Source organism: Leucopleurus acutus (assembly GCF_964270905.1).
Source record: "Leucopleurus acutus genome assembly, chromosome: 7".
In the NCBI taxonomy this organism is placed as follows: Eukaryota; Metazoa; Chordata; class Mammalia; order Artiodactyla; family Delphinidae; genus Leucopleurus; species Leucopleurus acutus.
This window is the reverse complement of record NC_139150.1, coordinates 82,567,553-82,587,404: the sequence shown is the minus strand read 5'-3', so window position 1 is coordinate 82,587,404 and position 19,852 is coordinate 82,567,553. Positions and strand designations below refer to the sequence as shown.

The 19,852-nt window shown below is 41.0% G+C and overlaps 1 protein-coding gene across 1 annotated transcript in view; it reads left to right on the top strand.

The window, feature by feature from the left end:
- Positions 1-16,140, top strand: part of SLC28A3 (solute carrier family 28 member 3) — a gene marked incomplete at both ends in the record, with an annotated part of 57,310 nt that extends 41,170 nt beyond the window's left edge. Inside the window, 10 exons of the mRNA XM_082843483.1 lie at positions 592-672; positions 2,069-2,149; positions 4,330-4,455; positions 6,055-6,185; positions 7,748-7,916; positions 8,326-8,523; positions 14,010-14,091; positions 14,744-14,842; positions 15,053-15,173; positions 16,020-16,140. Of these exons, the coding sequence (XP_082699609.1) occupies positions 592-672; positions 2,069-2,149; positions 4,330-4,455; positions 6,055-6,185; positions 7,748-7,916; positions 8,326-8,523; positions 14,010-14,091; positions 14,744-14,842; positions 15,053-15,173; positions 16,020-16,140 (1,209 nt within the window). The remainder of the gene's footprint in view (positions 1-591; positions 673-2,068; positions 2,150-4,329; positions 4,456-6,054; positions 6,186-7,747; positions 7,917-8,325; positions 8,524-14,009; positions 14,092-14,743; positions 14,843-15,052; positions 15,174-16,019) is intronic.
- Positions 16,141-19,852: the final 3,712 nt, after the last annotated feature.

Here is a 19,852-nt window from a genome sequence, read left to right as displayed (position 1 = left end):
AAGTAAACTAGTTTCCAGAGTTTAATCTTTGTAAAGTGATTCAAAAATCTATAGGTAAAATAGTTATTATTCTAAAAGCTAAATCCACGAATGCTTGCTTTATACAAGGCATTATTTAAGCACCTACTGTGTCACTACTGTGAATAAGGATCTGAGGTAGCTCACACTTAATCGTGACCCAGGTTGCTTTGCTAATAAGTAGTGAAGCCCATGTCTGTTTAATATCAGAACAACAAGAATATCTGCCAGTGGCTTTCAGTTTCTTGATCTAATTATTACAAATTTCCCCCCAAAACGTCATTCCTTCTCTTAGAAACTAAAGTAAGAAAAGCTCATCATAGCAGGATTTTTTTTTTTTAAGTCAAGTTTCCTATGAAATAGACTCAAGCTTATCCAGAACAAATTAGAGTAAGAGACTGTATATGGGGAAGTTGCCTGTTAAAAACGTTGTTTAGTTCAAGAGGAGTTTCCAGTATCTTGATGACATTTCAGAGGGGGAAAAGGAGGCAGAAAGGAGACTGATCTGAAAGCTACTAATACCGCTGGGGCCAATGTTAACCCGTGACCACTCTTCCCCACCACCCCCCCCAGGTCCTGCCCATCGTGGTTTTCTTCAGCACTGTGATGTCCATGTTGTACTACCTTGGATTGATGCAGTGGATCATTAAAAAGGTACCAGGACTAGAAGGCAGCAGGTGACCGGTGTAGAGCTGATTATCGCAGGGACAAATTCTTGAATGCCTTTTATCTGGGTTTTTCCAAAGTACCTTTCCCTTTGTACCAAGATCCACACCCACCCCAAGTTATTAGATTTAAACCCAAAAATCCTACATGGGTCCACAGAGGGAATTTTATCTCCAGGACTTCTAATAGGGCTGTGACTTGCAACACACTGAGCATCTTCATGAAGCAGTTATTCCGTTAGCCAAAGAATTGACTCCAAGGGATGGGGACCTGATTGTCCCTTCATCTTGGCTATCTGCCCAAGGCTTACACAGTCACTGCTTATCCTCAGGTGATAACGAAAGTGAACCCTCCTGGTCTAGGAGTTGCTAGAGAATCAAAGCAAGAAGGGGAAGCTGATCTTTTCTCCTGAGGGATTTTTGTAAGCACACAAATTTTTTTTTTTTAGGTCTGAAAAGTTAACCTCAGTTCTGCTGCCCCAGCAGTTGTCAGTCCTACATTATGTTAGATCACAAAACTCAGAAATTTGTAAGCTAGTTTGAATGCACATGAGAGCAAGGCAGTGTATACAGGGCTTGGGCACAGACACAGCCCTCTTTTGATCTCTGTAAAGAAATAAAATTTATTTATTTTAAAAAAGAAAAAGAGAGAGAGAGCCAGAATACCAGCAGAATTAAAAGTTTCAGCAAGAGCACCAGGGCGCATAGTTTTCTAATTGTCAGTTTAAACATTCAGCATTCCTGTGTCCACATCGAAGCAGGAAGGAAGGAGAGAGGATGCAACAGGAAGTCCCCATTCTGAGGTGGGCACCACAGTCCCTGGTTGGAAGGACCACTACAGATTGGGACCATCAACCATGTTTGTTTGAGAGTTAAGTAGAAAAGGCCAAACCTCAACTACATCCCATTACTTATTAGCTGGGCAAACTTTGACAGAACAGCTAAACTGTTCTGTGCCTTGGTTTCCTCTTCTGTAAAATGGGCCTAATTATAGGACCTCCCTCAAAGGCTTTTTGTGAGGATTAAATGCATTACTCAGAACAATGGCTTAAAAAGTGCCTGGAATGCTGTGAAGACTGCCATGACTGTTAGCAATTATTACAACTTATTACTTGTACACAATAAACATTCAAAAAACTTTACTTGTATGAAATAGACATTTCAATAGACATTGTATAGTGTTCAAAGTATATACAATGACTCAGACTTACCACTCAAATAGGATTTGATCAGCCTGCACTATGGACTATATAAGGTATACTCAAGTTTAGTACAATTGTTGAAGGCCTCAGTATTTTCCTCCAGTTTAAAGATTTTTATCCCTACTTTGAAGTTCTGTGTATACAAATAGTTCTTTACTGACTTTATCCCTTTTTGCCTTTTAGGTTGGATGGGTAATGCTAGTGACTATGGGAACATCTCCTGTTGAATCTGTAGTTGCTTCTGGCAATATATTTGTTGGACAGGTAAGTTGTAATATCAAAAAACAAAACACTTGCTAAAATGGATACTGTTTCCAGAAAGAGAAATAAAAAAATATGACGGTGTTATTTCTTTTAGTGTAGGGGGAAGGGTGTCAAGATAATGAACCCTCAATATTGACAATGTCCAGATTCCAAGGAGAGAGAAAGAGAGAGAGAGAGAGAGAGCGCCCTTCTAAGAGTATCAATGCACTAGTGTGGAATTTGGGTCCTTGAAAATTTATGGAGAGGAAGAAAGATTGAATCATTTTATCAAAGCATAAGGCTTCTCATGTATAGATTCTCAATAAGTCCTTTCTGAATTAACTGAATTGTTGAGGTTTCTGGCCCACCCATCAGAGGCTAGCAGCTCATCTACTCATATGGAGTTCACCATTTATCTTGAAGCTGCAAACATGTAACAGACAGCCTCACACTCTGTAGTATAATGCTTGTGGCAACGAAAGAGACCAAAAAGGCTTTCCACCAACACCGTGCAGCCATATAAATACTTAAGCTCATTCTCAACTTATCTGAGCAGTCTCTTTGCTGAGCCTGAAGAAAAATGCTGATGAGTAAAAGTATTTTCACCTTCCTTATCCATCACGTGGATAAATGCTCTTTTTTTAAAAAATATTTATTTATTTACTTATTTATTTGGTTGCACCAGGTCTTAGTTGCTGCAGGAGGCCTCCTTAGTTGCGGCTCACCAGCTCCTTAGTTGTGACACACGGGCTCCTTAGTTGTGGCATGCAAACTCTTAGTTGCAGCACGCATGTGGGATCTAGTTCCCTGACCAAGGATCGAGCCTGGGTCCCCTGCATTGGGAGTGCGGAGTCTTATCCACTGCGCCACCAGGGAAGTCCCGATAGATGCTTTTTTGCCCAAAGTCCATTTAAGCAAAGAAGTATGTTGCCAAGTTCTGTCCCTCAAAATGGCAGCATTCCTAAGGGGTAGATAAGTAAGAAATGGTAATAATCATCCTCATCATTCAGGATATATGGCTTCAGGCAGAATGGAACCACACACCAAGGAAACCAAGTGTGAATACTTGCTAGCACGGCTGTGCAAAGAAATTGAACTCGAAGCAAAAATCAAGTCACCCAGAAAAACACATGGCTCCAGATCAGTAGACTTATACAACTGCTCCAGGCAGGCTGAGCCTTCTGATTGGTAAGCCCAGCTTACTAGCCTGGAGCAAAGTCTTTAGAGTGGGGCCCATACTTCTTTGCCCAGGAGTTGAAATTGTTATAATTATAGCCATAAAATCTCTCAGGACTAATTAGGGCACCATCTTGAGTTATTACTCCTACCTGCAGGGTAAGAGGGCTCATGTACTGAGTTTCTATTTGGTCCATAAATTGAAGCTCAACACACTCAATCTCATAGCACAATTAGAAATAATGAGGGGAAAATTGTAAAATTGCACACATGCTTCTGTGGTGCTCAATTTGATACTTAATATGCTAAAAGTACAGCTATTATTTATGGAGAGCCCATGCTGCAGGCCACCTGCCCTCCTTAATGGGACTCAAGCCTTTACAACTACACTCTAATTGATTCCTTTCCATGCAAGGGGAAGAGGGGGCTCTCTGATTCTCAATTAGGAATGGGCCTGTGGGCACCGGTATATGTTATTGCTGGTATTTTTTCGTACTTGTGTCTTGTTTCCCTATAGTATCAGCAAAGAGGTTTAGGGTCTGTTGAGATGAAGCTGGAAGATAGGAAGTCACAGAGGTTTGGGAATCACAGTTCCCAAGGCCAGGCCACTGGGCAGTTACTTGGCCCATGGTGCTCCAACCTTAGAAAAGAGTACTAAGCCATCACAGTCCAATCCTAGGCTAGGTGAGAGCCTTATGTGAATTGGCCTTGCAAACTTCACACGTGACTCTGTATGCTCACTGCCCTGGAGTCCAAAAGACCCAGACAATGATGGTGTGGGTTCTCAAACATGAGCACGCATCGGAACCACCAGGAAGCCTTGTTAAAACACCACTGCTGGATCCAGCCCCAGAGTTTCTGATTCAGTAAATTTGAGAATTTGCATGTCAAACAAGTTCCTGAGTCAAGCTGATAGAGTTGATCTGAAGTCCACTCTTAGAAATACTGCTGTAGAGAATGGAATTTTGAGTAAATTAGCATGTCCTCGTAAGGGAACGTTTAATCTGATCACTTTTTGTTTCCAGACAGAGTCTCCACTGCTGATCCGACCATATTTACCGTGCGTCACCAAGTCTGAACTCCACGCAGTCATGACCGCTGGGTTCTCTACCATTGCTGGAAGTGTCTTAGGCGCATACATTTCTTTTGGGGTAAGAATGTTTGGGGATTAATTTATAAAACCTCTTCTTCCTTTGCTATTGTTATTTCTGCTTTTTCCTTTACTATTACTGCCAGATAAGGAGGGCAAAAGAGTGTTCTTTTTGCTGTCTAGTTGGTCACAGTTTCTTTGGCATTTGAATGGAGTGACCCCAAGGAGCTTTGGTGTTTCACTCTCATATCTCTGCCACCTAAATGTGAACTATATACACCCATAGCAGAATGAAATCATATTATGAGGTTAATATGGCTGAAAATTTGAATAAGTAAAAAAAAAAACAAAAAAAACTATTACTGACACTAAAAGGCCATCTAGTTCAGTGGTCAGCAAACTATGGCCCATGGGCCAAACTTAGATCACTTCCTTTTTTTGTAACTAAAGTAAACTAAAGTTTGATTGGAAACCAGCTATCCTGTTCATTATCTAAGCAGCTTTTATGATACAGACTTGAGTAGTTGTGGCCCTAAAAGTCAAAACTATTCACTCTCTACAGAAAACATTTTCTGACTCCTGGCTTACAGCACTGATTCTCAAAACTTACTTCACGTTAGAATCCCCTGGGAGCTTTTAAAAGCCCTAATGCCCAGGCCCCTACCCCAGAGTAATTCAACAGAATCTCTTGGGACGAGACCCAGGCATCAGTGTTCCCTTTCAATCCTCAGGTTTCAATGTATAGCCCAGTTTGAAAGCAGGGGGTCTATGGGATGGCGCTGAAGAACGTTATGGTAACTGGTGCACATGCCCTGAGCACAGGGCTTATTTACAACCCCTGGTGGAGAAATGGAATAACACAGCAGCTGTGTGGTCCAGGTGATGAGGAATTCTTACAAGATAGGCAAGTTTCATTCCAGGACTTCATCTGAGCCTCACAGAGCGAATCAGTAGGAAGAGGGAAGAAAAAAAGGGTGAAGGAGACCTCAGGAATACCAGTTTGACTGACTCCCCAGATGGATTGCTGTAGGAATTCTACCTACAAAACTGTGCTGTGTGGAATGGGAGTGGGGAGGCAGGTGCAGATTCTATAATTCTGAAAATACAGGGAAGAGAATCCAGAAACAAGATAAGGATGTGGGAAGGGAAGGGGGAAGAGTTTAAGTAGACCTGCAAAGAGGAAAACAAATCGCTTACAGATTAAAGGGACTCTGGATAAACACATATTATGTAGGGGCACAAAGGACATCAGGAAAGCAAAAGGAAAATGGAGAGGGGTGTACCCATGCCTGCACCCCAGATACCCACCATCTAAACTGATGATGTAATGAAATAGCTTTAGGGACTATATGAACATTCAGAGGAACAACAGAGAGGTAGAGTTATCTTCCTTGAAAATTTCTACAACACAGGATTAATTAATTCTCTTCTGAAATGCTCAGATTGTGGTTTTGTGCTTCTCCCCGAGGATGTGGTCAACTGATATAACTTCCTCCCTCCTCTCAAGGTGATACCCAGCGTGTGGCTCTTCCAAGCCTCCAAAGAAACATTGATTTCTGGCACGTAATCAATGCCTGCCTTGTAAGGCACTTGAGCCATTCATTCGGAACACAACAGAAAAGCTAAACCTAAGTTGGTCTTCTTTCTCCTGAAATCACAGGTTTCGTCCTCTCACTTGTTAACTGCTTCAGTTATGTCTGCACCTGCGGCACTGGCTATTTCTAAACTTTTTTGGCCTGAGACAGAAACACCTAAAATAACCCTCAAGAATGCCATGAAAATGGAAAATGGGTAAGTGGGACACGTTCACCTAGTTATTAGTTATTGACTATACAAGCAGGAGGTTGGTGGGAGGGGAGGTTTGCTCCAGTCCAAAGTACAGCAAGAATTTGATTATCAGAGAACACAATGAATTAAAGTGAATTTAATTTCCCATGACTATGTAGACTTCACCCGAAGTATCTTGTTTCAGTACTCAAGGAGATCTTTTCTAAATATCAATACCTAAATGTCAATACATTTCCTTGACTGTTCAGTGTAGATATTTCATTTAATTAACTTTTTTAGATTGAAGTATAGTTGATTTTCAATATTATATTAGTTTTAGGTGAAGAGATATTTAATTTTAAATATAGCATAGGGTTCATTGGGCCATGATTTAAGACTGTTAGAAAGCCATAGGATCACTGTTTCTGGAAGTTTCTTATATAATAGGGAAGAAAAGTGTGGTATCGGTATTCCTTTTTATTAAAATTTATTTATTTATATATTTATTAAAATATTTCTTTCTTTATTTGGCTGCATTAAGTCTTAGTTACGATGTGAGAGCTCTTCATTACAGCAGGCCGGCTTCTCTCTAGTTGTGGTGTGTGGGCTCAGTAGTTGAGGCACACAGGCTCTCTAGTTGTGGCACACAGTCTCTCTAGTTGTGATGCGTGGGCTCTAGAGCCCGCAAGCTTAGTTGTCCCACGGCATGTGGGATCTTAGTTCCCCGACCAGAGATCGAACCCACGTCCCCTGCATTGGAAGGCGGATTCTTAACCATTGGACCACCAGGGAAGTCCCAATATAGGTATTTCTAACCCCTCTTAGGTTCATTTACTTTTTGCCCTGTTCAAAAGAAAGAGAAGAGGGTGGAAAAAACTAAGGGATTTAGGGTATTCAAAAGTATGTCATTAAGTAACAGAATTCATCAACCAATATGTTTCTGAGATTCATCCCTTGTTTGTATGTAGAGAGAGTCATAACCATGAGTGAAAAAGCAAGTTGCCAAAGAATATATATGGAATATGTGGATTTCACTTATATAGTTAGCAAGTATGTAAACTGACACAATGTATTATGTAGGGATAAAGAAAATTGAAAAGAAAGGGAATCATAAGCAAATTCCAATGGGCCAAGTACCTCTGATATTAGAGAGAAGAAGATGAGATGAAGTAGGGGGTGCTCAAAGCTGATGTGACTCTCCATTTCTTAAATGAGGTGGTGGATACACAGGCCTTCCTTGAAGTGCTAGTTCTTTTACTGTGAATATGTTATAAATATTCTCTGGAAGCTACTTTTAATTAAATATCATTGTTAAAACCTGTAATATTTTTATCCCAATTTTTTATTATAAACGCCTCCAAATTAAAAGAGTAGTATAACATTTAGACACTCATATGCCCATCACCTACACTCAACAATTATAAATCCCATCATGATTTCACGGAATTCAGGTATTTCAGCCAGGACATGGGTCTGAGAGTTTGTCTCTCCATTTGAATGAGCTCTGATTATGCCATTTCTACACCTGTGATGTCCATCCACTGATAATCCCTTGGTAATTCTGGAATTGCTATTTTTTGATAAAGTGATTCAAAGAATCTCCTAGAAGCCGCAGCACAGGGAGCATCCTCATCCATTCCCCTGGTGGCAAACATCGCTGCGAATTTGATTGCCTTCCTGGCCCTGTTGTCTTTTGTGAATTCAGCCCTGTCCTGGTTTGGAAACATGTTTGACTACCCACAACTGAGTTTCGAGGTATGATTCTATCATGCTTTTCCTCCTTTTTGTTTCTGCCAATCTTTGTTTAAAAATAAAATAGGTTTGTGAACAGCCTTTCCTAACGTGTATAGTGCACTCTTATACAATGTACAAACTTATCATGAATCCCACTCTTCCCACACCCCTTTTGCTGTCTCCTATCACCCTCCTTACCCCAACACAGAACCATTCTGTCCTGACCCCGTTCCCCAAAATCCAGGGTACTTCAAATGACCCAATTTCAACCTTGACTCCTAATGGATATAGACAGGCTAGAGAATGCACAGGGATCTCTGTGCCTAAAAGACACACAGAGGGGGCGGGAACAATCTGGTCATGAGCGTGAGGCCGAAGAACCGGAAGCAAATCATTACTCTAATAAAGTATCCATTTTTGGTTTTTGTAGGTAATATGCTCCTACATCTTCATGCCCTTTTCCTTCATGATGGGAGTGGACTGGCAAGACAGCTTTATGGTTGCCAAACTCATAGGTTATAAGACATTCTTCAATGAATTTGTGGCTTATCAGAAACTCTCAGAATTGATCCATTTAAGGCAAGAGAGTGGACCCAAATTTGTGGATGGTGTGCAGCAATATATGTCGGTGAGTAAATTTTCCCCCCCAATATACTTCTTTGTCACACACATACATTCATCAAATAGCTGCTGGTGCCTCTGTGTGTCAGGCACCATGCCAGGCATTTGGGGTACATCAGAAGGAAACAGGCCCCAAATCTCTGACATCATAATGTACATAGTGACTCATAAATGTCAGTTGTGTTGAGTTAATCACAGTGTCTGTGTGCACGCACGTGCGCGTGTGTGTGTGTGTACAGAAAGAAACGCAGCTAATCCTTACCACTGTGATCATTTACCTTTGAGCACTATCAATACAAACCCAGAGTCATATGAGCTGGGATTGGAATCAATCAACAGATATTTATGGAATGTCTTCCGTGAGCACTGTGCTATGTACCGAGGCCAGGGTGTTGAATGAGTGATAAGGCCTCTGCTCTCATGGGGCTCATAGTCTAATGACCAGAAAGGACTCTTCTTTCCTATTTAAGAAACTTTTTGAACTCTGAGAAACTGCCTAAGTGCCGCATAGCACCTGGACATCGAAAGAAACAGTGAGACACAGTAACTACTCTCCAAGTGAACGAGGGAAGAGAAAAAGCTCAGGGCCTTTCAGACAAGCACCCTATAATTATGTCAGGATTTCGGGTCCATAGCCTGCAAGGAGATGTTCATGTCTGCTTGGCCTTGAATGGGATGAGGGAACTTGGAGGAGGCCATTATTTAAGCCATATTTGCAGCTGAGTCTCTAACTTCTACTTTCCAGAACAGAATTGTCACACGTGGAAACTCTTAGGGAAATGGTGAACATTTCCGACCACCACCATGACTCATTAAAACAATCCATTTGGAATGAATGTCCTGGGCAGGTATTTGGCTTTAAAAGGAACGGGGAGGGAAAGCATGCTGCCCAAGGTTCTAACTGAGACTGCCCACCTCTGACCACCACCACCATCTCACCCAAACACCAAACATGCAAATTTTCCTCCCACCTGTCACACAAATACCACAGCAAACTCCAGGAGAGTACTGATTTGTATTTTACGGTCAGGGCATTTTGACCCACACATCTGATATGAACAAGAGCTCTAGGACAATAGGTCTCCTGCGTCTCAAATGTTCATTCTTCAACTGACCACGCAATGGAGCTTGGCCAAATGTCCTCATTGTTTGGATGCCACCACAAACTAGCTTGCTTCTCTGCCAAAAGTAAAGAATAGGCTAAATTAAGTGAAATGTTTTCCATCCCCAACTGGCAGTTGCCTGGAGAACGTAGTTTTGCTAAAAGGAAGCTCTCAGTTCTGGTTGTGCTAAGCAGGTTTGTGAACAGGTTATTAAGAGGACAGAAATAGAACAGTAGAGCTGATTTAGGTTGGGAGTGAGCCCAACCAGAGGCAGACCCACAGAAGATATTTGGAGATATGAGCTCAATGGCTTCTGCTATTGTTGAGTCACAAAGGGGAAAACATTTTGTTTTTCCCAATTTGTTATTTCCAATCAACCAAATGGGGATGAGTTCCTACAATTTCTGTTTACCAACCAACAAGTGGTGGGAGTGTCCCACCATCTACTGGAAAAAGTACCACGTGACTAAAACATTTGATCTGGGTCCATGAGGCAAAAACCCAGTGTAATCCATTCCATTATGCCCACTGATGACCTCCATCTAAGCGGTCAGAATGTGTAGGTGCAGACGGCCAACAGGCACATGGAAAGATGCTCAACATCACTAATTATTAGAGAAATGCAAATCAAAACTATGAGGTATCACCTCACACCAGTCAGAATGGCCATCATTAAAAAGTCTACAAACAATAAATGCTGGAGAGGCTGTGTAGAAAAGGTAACCCTCCTACACTGTTGGTGGGAATGTACATTAGTGCAGCCACTATGGAAAACAGTATGGAGGTTCCTCAAAAAACTAAAAATAGTTTCCACATGATCCAGCAATCCCACTCCTGGGCATATATCTGGACAAAACTATAATAAGAAAAGATACATGCACCCCAGTGTTCATAGCGGCACTATTTACAATAGCCAAGACATGGATGCAACCTAAATATCCATCGACAGATGAATGGGTAAAGAAGGTATGGTCGGTATACATAATGTAATACTACTCAGCCATAAAAAAGAATGAAATGATGCCATTTGCAGTGACATGGGTGGACCTAGAGATTATCATACTAAGTGAAGTAAGTCAGAAAGAGAAAGACAAATACCATACGATATCACTTATATCTAAGTGGAATCTAAAATATGACACAGATGAACTTATTTATGAAATAGAAACAGACTCACAGACAGAAAACAAACTTATGGTTACCAACGGGGAAAGGAGGAGGGGGAAGGGATAAATTAGGAGTTTGGAATTAGCAGATACAAACCACTATATATAAAATTGATAAACAACAAGGTCCTACTGTATAGCACAGGGAACTATATTTAATACCCTGTAATAAACCATAATGGAAAAGAATATATGTGTGTGTGTGTATATATATATGTTTATATATATATATATAAAACTGAATCACTTTGCTGTACAGCAGAAACTAACACAATGTTGTAAATCAACTATACTTCAATTAAAAGAATAAGAGAAATGTGTATGTAGCACGTTGTCCCCAGAATGAGCTCTTTATCACTCCACCATTTTCATCATTTTCTCCTTCTTAAATGTAATACTTTGCATGTTTGTTTGTTTACACATAAAACATACCATGGTACAGAATTCAAAAGGTACAAGAGATGTGGAGGGGAAAGGAAGTCATCCTCCCTATTTCTTTGCCATTCACCTCCTCTCCCTGTTCCACATTATGCTCACTGTTGTTAGTGTTGCTCTTTGCTCTTGGTAACATATCTTGGATGCCACGCCATATCAATGCCTGTGACACAGTATGAGCACATCATAACTTATTTTAACCAGTCCCTTGTTGATGAACACAGTTACCAATTTTTTGCTATTAGAAGTAATGCTACAATGACTGTCCTTGTGGCACCTTTGCTCCTGTGCAAGGAGAGCTGGAAGATGTATTATGGATGGATTAGATTCCACTTAGATATGAGTGATATCATATGGTATTTGTCTTTCCATCACATAATCCTGCACATTTATGGGCAAAGGCAAAGTGGAATCATCCCAGCCTCCTTTTCCTCTTATCATAAAACCCTACATGGCCACATCTGTGTATCCCTTTCCCACAGATCCCCAGAGGGAGAAAGAGGAATCTCAAGCACTTTATGCCATCTCCCTCCTCACGGTCTCTTAACAAGCTTGCCTAATTTTGAAGCCAACTGAACTAAATGAAAAGCACTAGACAGAGCAGGGGACAAAGATGATGAGCTTTTCCAGAAACAGCAGACTGCTCAAATACTTGAAATATTTTTTTCCTGCCCACTATATGCACACTGATTGAGAATATCGACAAAGGAGTTCTCAGAAATTATGAAAGAAAAGAGGAGCCTTATAATCAACAAAAAACTTACCATGAGAAAAAAAACTTAACCACGAGCACTTGAGTCTTGAATGTGAGCTTTTAAAAATCCAGTTAGTGAAAGAAAAAAGAAAAGGTTTGTTCTTTGAACCAAATCATAGATTTTCCTCAGGATTTTGGAAAAGAAAATGATTGCCTCGGTTGTGTGGGTGCCTTTGCCAGATTGGCTGTGCCTCTGGTGAACAACCGAGCCTATTGAATCTTCCAAGCCTCCCATAATCAGCCCCTCAACCTGAGGAAGATTGTCTGGCCTGAGCAGCACCTCTTGCCTATTGGAATAGAGAAGGAGGGTCATGCTCACGCTTCCAAGAATTCACCTGCCATCTTCTTACTGCCCTGTGAAAGGACTATTCACTCTCCCACTACCTAACATTCCTATGGTCTGGTCAGAGCTGAGGAACAAAGAAAGGCAAGCACACACCACAGTCAGCTGAAAGGAGCCCCTCTGGTATCTGTGAGCTTCGTTTTTACTAAGGTAATTCCTTTTCACTGAAGTATAATTTGCATACAAAAAAGGCCTATTTTTGGTATACGTATGTTTTGATAAATCTGTCACCTGTGTAACCATGACCACAAACAATCAAGATACCACACATTTCCACCACACCTAGAAAACTTCCCTCATGGCCAGTTGTCAACAACACCCCATCCCACCCCAACCCAGTCCCAGGAAACCAGTGATCTTTCTCTTACTATAGATCACTTTTGCTTGTTCTAGAATTTCATATAAATGGACTCACTTAGGATTCATGTTGTTGCATGTATTAGTTTTTTCCTTTCTACTGCAGAGTAGTATCCTTTTTTAATGCATATCCACACCTTATTTATCCATTCGCCAACTGAATGGCATTTGAGTTGTTTCCAGCTTGGGGCTATTGTGAATAAAGCTGTTATAAACATTCGCGTACAGTCTTCTTGAAGACACATGTTTTTATTTCTCCTGGGAACATTCCTAGGAGTGGCATTACTGGGTCATACAGGCTGTTATGTTAATTTGATAAGAAACTGCCAAGTATGTTTGTATTTTACAAACAGTCCGTGTCAGTTTACATTCCCACCAACAATGTACAAGAGTTCCAATTGCTCAACATCCTTGCCAACACTGGGTGTTGTCCTTTTTTAGCCATTTTAGTGGATGTGTAGTGAGCTCATTGTTTTAATTTAATTTGCATTTTCCTGGTGATTAATGACGTCAACCATCTTCTCATGTGCTTATTTTGGCCATTTGCATATCTTTTGTGAAATCTCTTTATGTTTTTTATTGGGTGCTTGTCTTCTTAATGAGTTATAACAGTTCTTTATACATTCTGAATAAGTCCTTTGTCAAATAAATGTAATGTGAGTATTTTCTGGGACCAATTTTGTATTATCAGCAGCTAGTACTGTGCCTGACACAATATAGCAAGTGGTCAGGTCATACTGAATATTAGAGTTATCATCCAGCAGAAAATAGCATTTGTAGAGGACAACAGTACCAACTCCAAGGACTTCATGGAGAGTCTCTGAATCCACACAGCCCCTTTCCCTCCCTGAAAATTCAAGGGGAGGACTTCCCTAGTGGCGCAGTGGTTAAGAATCTGCCTGCCAATGCAGGGAACACGGGTTCAATCCCTGGTCCAGCAAGATCCCACATGCCGCAGAGCAACTAAGCCCGTGCACCACAACTACTGAGCCTGCGTGCCGCAACTACTGAAGTCCGCGTGTCTAGAGCCCATGCTCCACGACAAGAGAAGCCACCGCAATGAGAAGCCCACGCACCACAACGAAGAGTAGCCCCCACTTGCTACAACTAGAGAAAGCCCACAGGCAGCAACGAAGACCGCTCACAGCCAAAAAAAAAAATTCAAGGGGAGATGGAATAAAGAGACCAGGAAGCAACAGGTGTTTGACACCATACACTGTACATTTATTTGTCAATATTGATTCTATAGTCGGAATAGGAAGCCCAGTTAGGATATCAGATATACTCAGCTGGGTCACATCATGTATACATCTGTGTGTTTATGCTTATTTCTAGATTCGTGCTGAGACAATTGCCACTTATGCTCTCTGTGGCTTTGCCAATTTTGGTTCCCTAGGAATAGTGATCGGCGGACTCAGTAAGTGAAAAGAATATTCTCCAACAACAGATATGATATAAACATTCTTCCAATCTCCATGTTGCTCTGTAACATTATTTGTGTCCGAAAAAAAGAGCCCTGCAACAGCAATAAATTCTTTTGGGCCTATTTTTTATCCCTGCTCTGCAATGTAGTTTTTCCCATGTCTATTCAAGCTAATGTCGGGAAAAATTTGCTCAAATGTACAGGTGTTACTCTACTCAAAGATGACAAATAGATTACACTTTGTCTGCCAATTCCAATAGATTTATAATGACCAGCTAGAGAAGGATTCTGAGGGCCAGTGGAAATTCAATGGGAAAATGCCGTGATTAATTAATTCTATGCCACCACGGGCAAAGAAGGAGATGGTGACAGATGAGTTGCAGATATTTGGAATCCTTCCTTGAAACCCATTTGCCTTGTCATGCCGTCATGAACATACTGTGAGTTCTCCTACACCAGAGAAACTTCTCTGGATGTGGAGCTCATCACTAAGCTCTTGAATCTTGAATTCTCCAGCTCAGTTTAAAAAAAGAAAGTCAACGGACCTGAGACTCCAGCCCCAGAACAATTCTCAAAGGTTGGGAATTTGGAATTCTAATCAATAGGCTCAACATTAATCTGCCATGCTTGCTTCCACATTTCCCAGCATCCATAGCTCCTTCCAGAAAGCATGACATCGCCGCAGGAGCAGTGAGAGCTCTGATTGCGGGGACCGTCGCCTGCTTCATGACAGCCTGCATCGCAGGTACTGCATTGCATCCTCTGTGTCCGGTCTCCCTGTGCTCAGAGGATGGCAGCTTTGGGGGGACGGTGCCTCTGCAGAGAGCTGAGAGGCACAGCTGCCATTAAGCAGATTGTGAAGTGAAAAGTGTGGAGCATGGTGGAGAAGCCAAGAATAGAAGGAGAGTTCAGTGACTTCATTAATTAAATAAACAGAACTCTGTTCCACTTCCAGGCATGCTTACCAGCACTCCTGTGGACAGCAACTGTCATCACATTTTGGAGAATGCCTTCAACTCCAGCTCGGTTAGAAACACAACCGATGTAGTATCTTGTTGCCAGAGTCTATTGAACAGGTATTGTATTCTTGATGATAACTTCTTTATATCCATCATTAATAATAAAAATAGACCGAAAGACCTCAACCACTTATTTTTGTAACTTCATAACTCTTAATATAAGAACTTGTCTGGCAGTTCTAACCACCTTTCATCTTGACTAACTAAGACGAGAAACCACAGCACTAACCAGCGCTGCTCAAACATTTTAATATGCCCCCAGCTGTGTATTAGGTGCTTTGTATGAATTAGCTCACTTAAACCTTGCAGCCGCTGTATAAGTTAGGCACTACTGCTTTTTTAAGCATTAGATAAAATCTGGGTTTGGGGAGGCAACGTCACTTACCCAAGCAAAATGAGTGCAAGCAAGATCAAGATAGAAAGACCCAGAAAATTTGGGTCTTTCTGCCCATAGAGCCCATGCCCTAGTAGTTACTAGGTACTGCCTCCCTTTCAAGGGTATCAAGCAATGCAGGCTTCCCTGACAACATGATGATGGTGACGCTACTGTGGATGAGGGGCCATCAGTGACCATGCCAGCCACCCCCATTCTGTACAGTCTCTATCTTCAGAAGCAGTATCACCACTCCATCTGCCCTTCTTAATGTGCACGTGTTTTTATAAGGATTGCTTCTATCCTTTATTCTTTTACTCTAGAGGAAATAAGGTGAGTCTTTCAGGCCAAACAGGATTTAAGAGTCAAAACTACTTCTCTGGTGCCTCTGTCCTTAACCCACCCTAACTGGAATGTGAGGCAGGATATCAGCTTCTCGCCCTATGCAATCTCTAATATGTCATCTTCTGCTCATCTACTGTTTCTGTTTTCTAAGGTTCAACTAACTGTTTTATTCTACTTTTCACCAGCACTGTTGTCAACGGTTCCGGTGAGGTCATCCCAGCAGGAAACCATAGCCTATATTCTTTGAAACACTGCTGCAATTTGTTGAATCCACCAACACTAAACTGCAGTTGGATTCCTTTTTGAGTTCAGCCACTTCTTCAACAGAAAAAATGTAAAAAAAAAAAATGTGAAAAAGGTTTTGGAATACCTTGAGTAATTTATTTGTGTTTTCATTCTTGTTCATGCACAAGAGTAATTTTTTTAAATCCATGTGTAAATAGTTGACTTGTGTTTGTGTGTGTGTGTGTGGTGATGGTGGTGATGATGAAGTAGGGATCTAAATGCCCAAAGGACTCTTTATCTCCGAAGTACAATATACTAGGATATTTCTTATTATTGAGCATTTGTAACATATTTTTCTTGGAACTTACTGTGCCCTTTCAGTATTTAGACTTTATTTTAGAAATAAAATTGCATTAAATCTTTAAAAACATCGAGTGTATATTTTATACTTAGAGCTTATCTTGAGAAGCTAAATTTTCATTGGCAAGACAATCTGTAATTAGATCTCATAAAATTTACAACTGAAAAATATAAATTTACATACCCAGGTTGTTCCAGATAATACCTAAAAGTTTTCCAGTAACTGAAATTAGTATCAGTTTTTAAATGTTAGTTCCTCAGTTCCATATATGAAATAGCTCCATATTTCAAATATTCATGATTAACATAATGGACAATGAAATTTTACAGGATGATTTCCTACATGAATTGAAGTGTGTGTATATATTTGGTATTAATATATGTTGCCAGACTGCTTCTTAGAGAAATACGTTGTCTTAATTTTCATCTGCTTTGCAATATAAATTTTCTGATGTGTTTTATTCATCTACTTCTGTGAGTATGTGTGATATTTCCTTTTAAATACTATATGTTCACATAAGTTGCATGCTGATTTCTTTTTTAATGTTGTTTCTTTCTTTCTTTTTTTGCGGTATGCGGGCCTCTCACCGCTGTGGCCTCTCCCATTGCGGAGCACAGGCTCCGGACGCGCAGGCTCAGCGTCCATGGCTCACGGGCCCAGCCGCTCCGCGGCACGTGGGATCCTTCCGGATCGGGGCACGAACCCGCGTCCCCTGCATCGGCAGGCGGACTCCCAACCACTGCGCCACCAGGGAAGCCCTGTTGTTTCTTTTTTAATGTTTGAGGGAGGGAGATATTATTCCTGAGCCATATTATGGGAAAGGATAGTAAGGGTAGGATCAGGCAAATCAGCTGGTGAGCACTTGAGGCTCGTTGCCTCCAGAAACCTTATCAATCCCCTGTGAACATTGTGAGTGGCTCTGGGCTGGCTGGAAGTTTCCCTTTTCCCAGTGAAGCCAGTCGATGGAGAGTTTTGGTGGACGGTGATGTCTTCACTCTTCTTTGGCAGACATAGAAGCTGGAGGGCTCTTTTTTCCTCACAGTTTATCCTTCACCCAGCCATAGTCTTCTAAGATGTCAAAGATGGAGTGTCTGTGTGTTTCCTGTGTGTTTCCTCGGTTGTCGCCTGAGGTCACTTAGTGCTGACAGCATGTTGCTGTCAGTCTGTGCACCCTGACCTTGTTTCAAGCCAAGGCTGTGAAATCTACTTTGAAGAATTCTGCACTGTCTTGTCTGTCCATGAAATCCGAAGTCCCTAGCCGTCTTTCTGAGTCTATCTTTCACACTGACATAGTTTTCACTAATCTGAAAGCCCTTTTTTATTTTATTTTATTTTTTAAACATCTTTATTGCAGTATAATTGCTGTACAACGGTGTGTTAATTTCTGCTTTATAACAAAGTGAATCAGCTATACATATACATATGTCCCCATATCTCCTCCCTCTTGCGTCTCCCTCCCCACCCTCCCTATCCCACCCCTCTAGGTGGTCACAAAGCACTGAGGTGATCTCCCTGTGCTATGTGGCTGCTTCCCACTATCCATCTATTTTACATTTGGTAGTATATATCAGTCCATGCCACTCTCTCACTTCATCCCAGCTTACCCTTCCCCCTCCCTGTGTCCTCAAGTCCATTCTCTACATCTGCATCTTTATTCCTGTCCTGCCCCTATGTTCTTCAGTACCATTTTTTGAAAGCCCTTTTTTAAATACAGTTATGAGTCCAGTTATGAATGTTTCCTAATTTCAATGAAGATGGAAGTTTGCTTTCCGGCTTTTTATTCTCCTTGTTATTTTCCATTGGCTTGCAAAAGGGGAGGGGGTCAGAAATGGCATTTCTCTCTCCACTCCAGAAGCTATAGTTATAAACAAATTCTCTGACCTTACAGAAGACTTAGGGTCTCAGCCAAAAATAGTTGGAGTCATAGAATATGGATATTTTTCTTTGATTTTTCTTTCCACTGGTAAAATAGAACATCCAAGCAATTAGGTCTGAGTGAGAAGGTCTCTGTAACTACACAGATTACTAACATGCATCATTTTGAAAATGCTCCCACCCTAATTGTTTTCATGTTTCTGTGGTTTAGTTAGGCTGGTAGGCCATTGTGAAGAGCTTAAGATGTGCACCTGCCCAGTGAGGCTGACTTCCAATTACAGAACAATTCCAAAATCAGGCATGCTTATAAAGAAGGTACTGAAGGACACAGTGTGCCAGGAAGGATTAAACTACTCTGAATGTACTGGAGCAGGGGCAGCGGAGGCGATCATTCACATTTTAAACAGGCAGGAGCACAGGATTAAAGAAATCCTTGGTACATGTGCACCATATGGGGCTAATGAACCACATGGTCCTAAGAAAAGCTACCTTTTTTACAGCCTGTTACTTAATAAAAGCAACTTTGTTTTAAGCTGAAGCAGGAAGAAAAATGTACACTTGTCCATTCGTTTTCTGGATCACAAGCTTATGATGATGAATGTGTTTTCCTTTTTATTACAAAGGCAATGTGACTGCCCCTGGATGTAGAGGGAGTTCTTTCTACTCTGGTCTTTAGTAGACTACTTGGCATTTCTATTTCAAGAGACTCTAGAAAGTAAATGATGGATCTGCACCAAGTCAGTTCCTCTACTCACTATGCCTTTTGCAAAATAGAAAGACAGTGACTGATACAAGGGGTACAGCCTATAGCCATGGAATAGAAAAAAGCACTCAAATGACAATCTTGAGACTTAGTCCTCTGGCAACTGAAAACCAACCACTTTATTTTTTCTTTCTTTCTTTCGTTTTTCTTTTCTTTTTTTTTTTTTTTTTTGGCCGCTTCCGGAGTCCTAACCACTGGACCGCCAAGGAATTCCCCAATCACTTTAGTATGAGAAACCAAGATTCGGAAAAAACTGATGTCTTACAAGTCATGTTTACATGAAGAATCAGACCTGTATCTTCCATGCACTGGGCATGCTTCCAGTAACACTCATAAAATAAGAGGACAGTAGAATCCTAAGTCACTCAGAAATGCCTCATCTCCTTCCACACTCCCCCCAACCCACTTTAAGTCATGTAAAGCCACCAAATCTATAGATTACTATAGCTAAAAGGAGAATTAGGGCAATATTCCCTGGTCTAATCTGAGTTCCTTCAACTGCAGAGTACCTACCTCATTTCATAATTGTTAACCCATATGTCTGTCTGACCCACTAGACAGACTACTAATTCCTATGTATCTCCAGTACTAGTGCCTGACATCTAGTAGACATTCAGTAAATGTTTATTCGATGAATGAATGAATGAATATTGCAAAATGACTAACCTTCACATAAGCAAGAATAGTTAACTGGATCACTGTTAAAAACTTTGTAAAAATATCATCCAAAAATGCATACTCAGAATAAAAATTGCAAATGATATGCCAGTGTGTATAATGGAGAAATTGGAAAT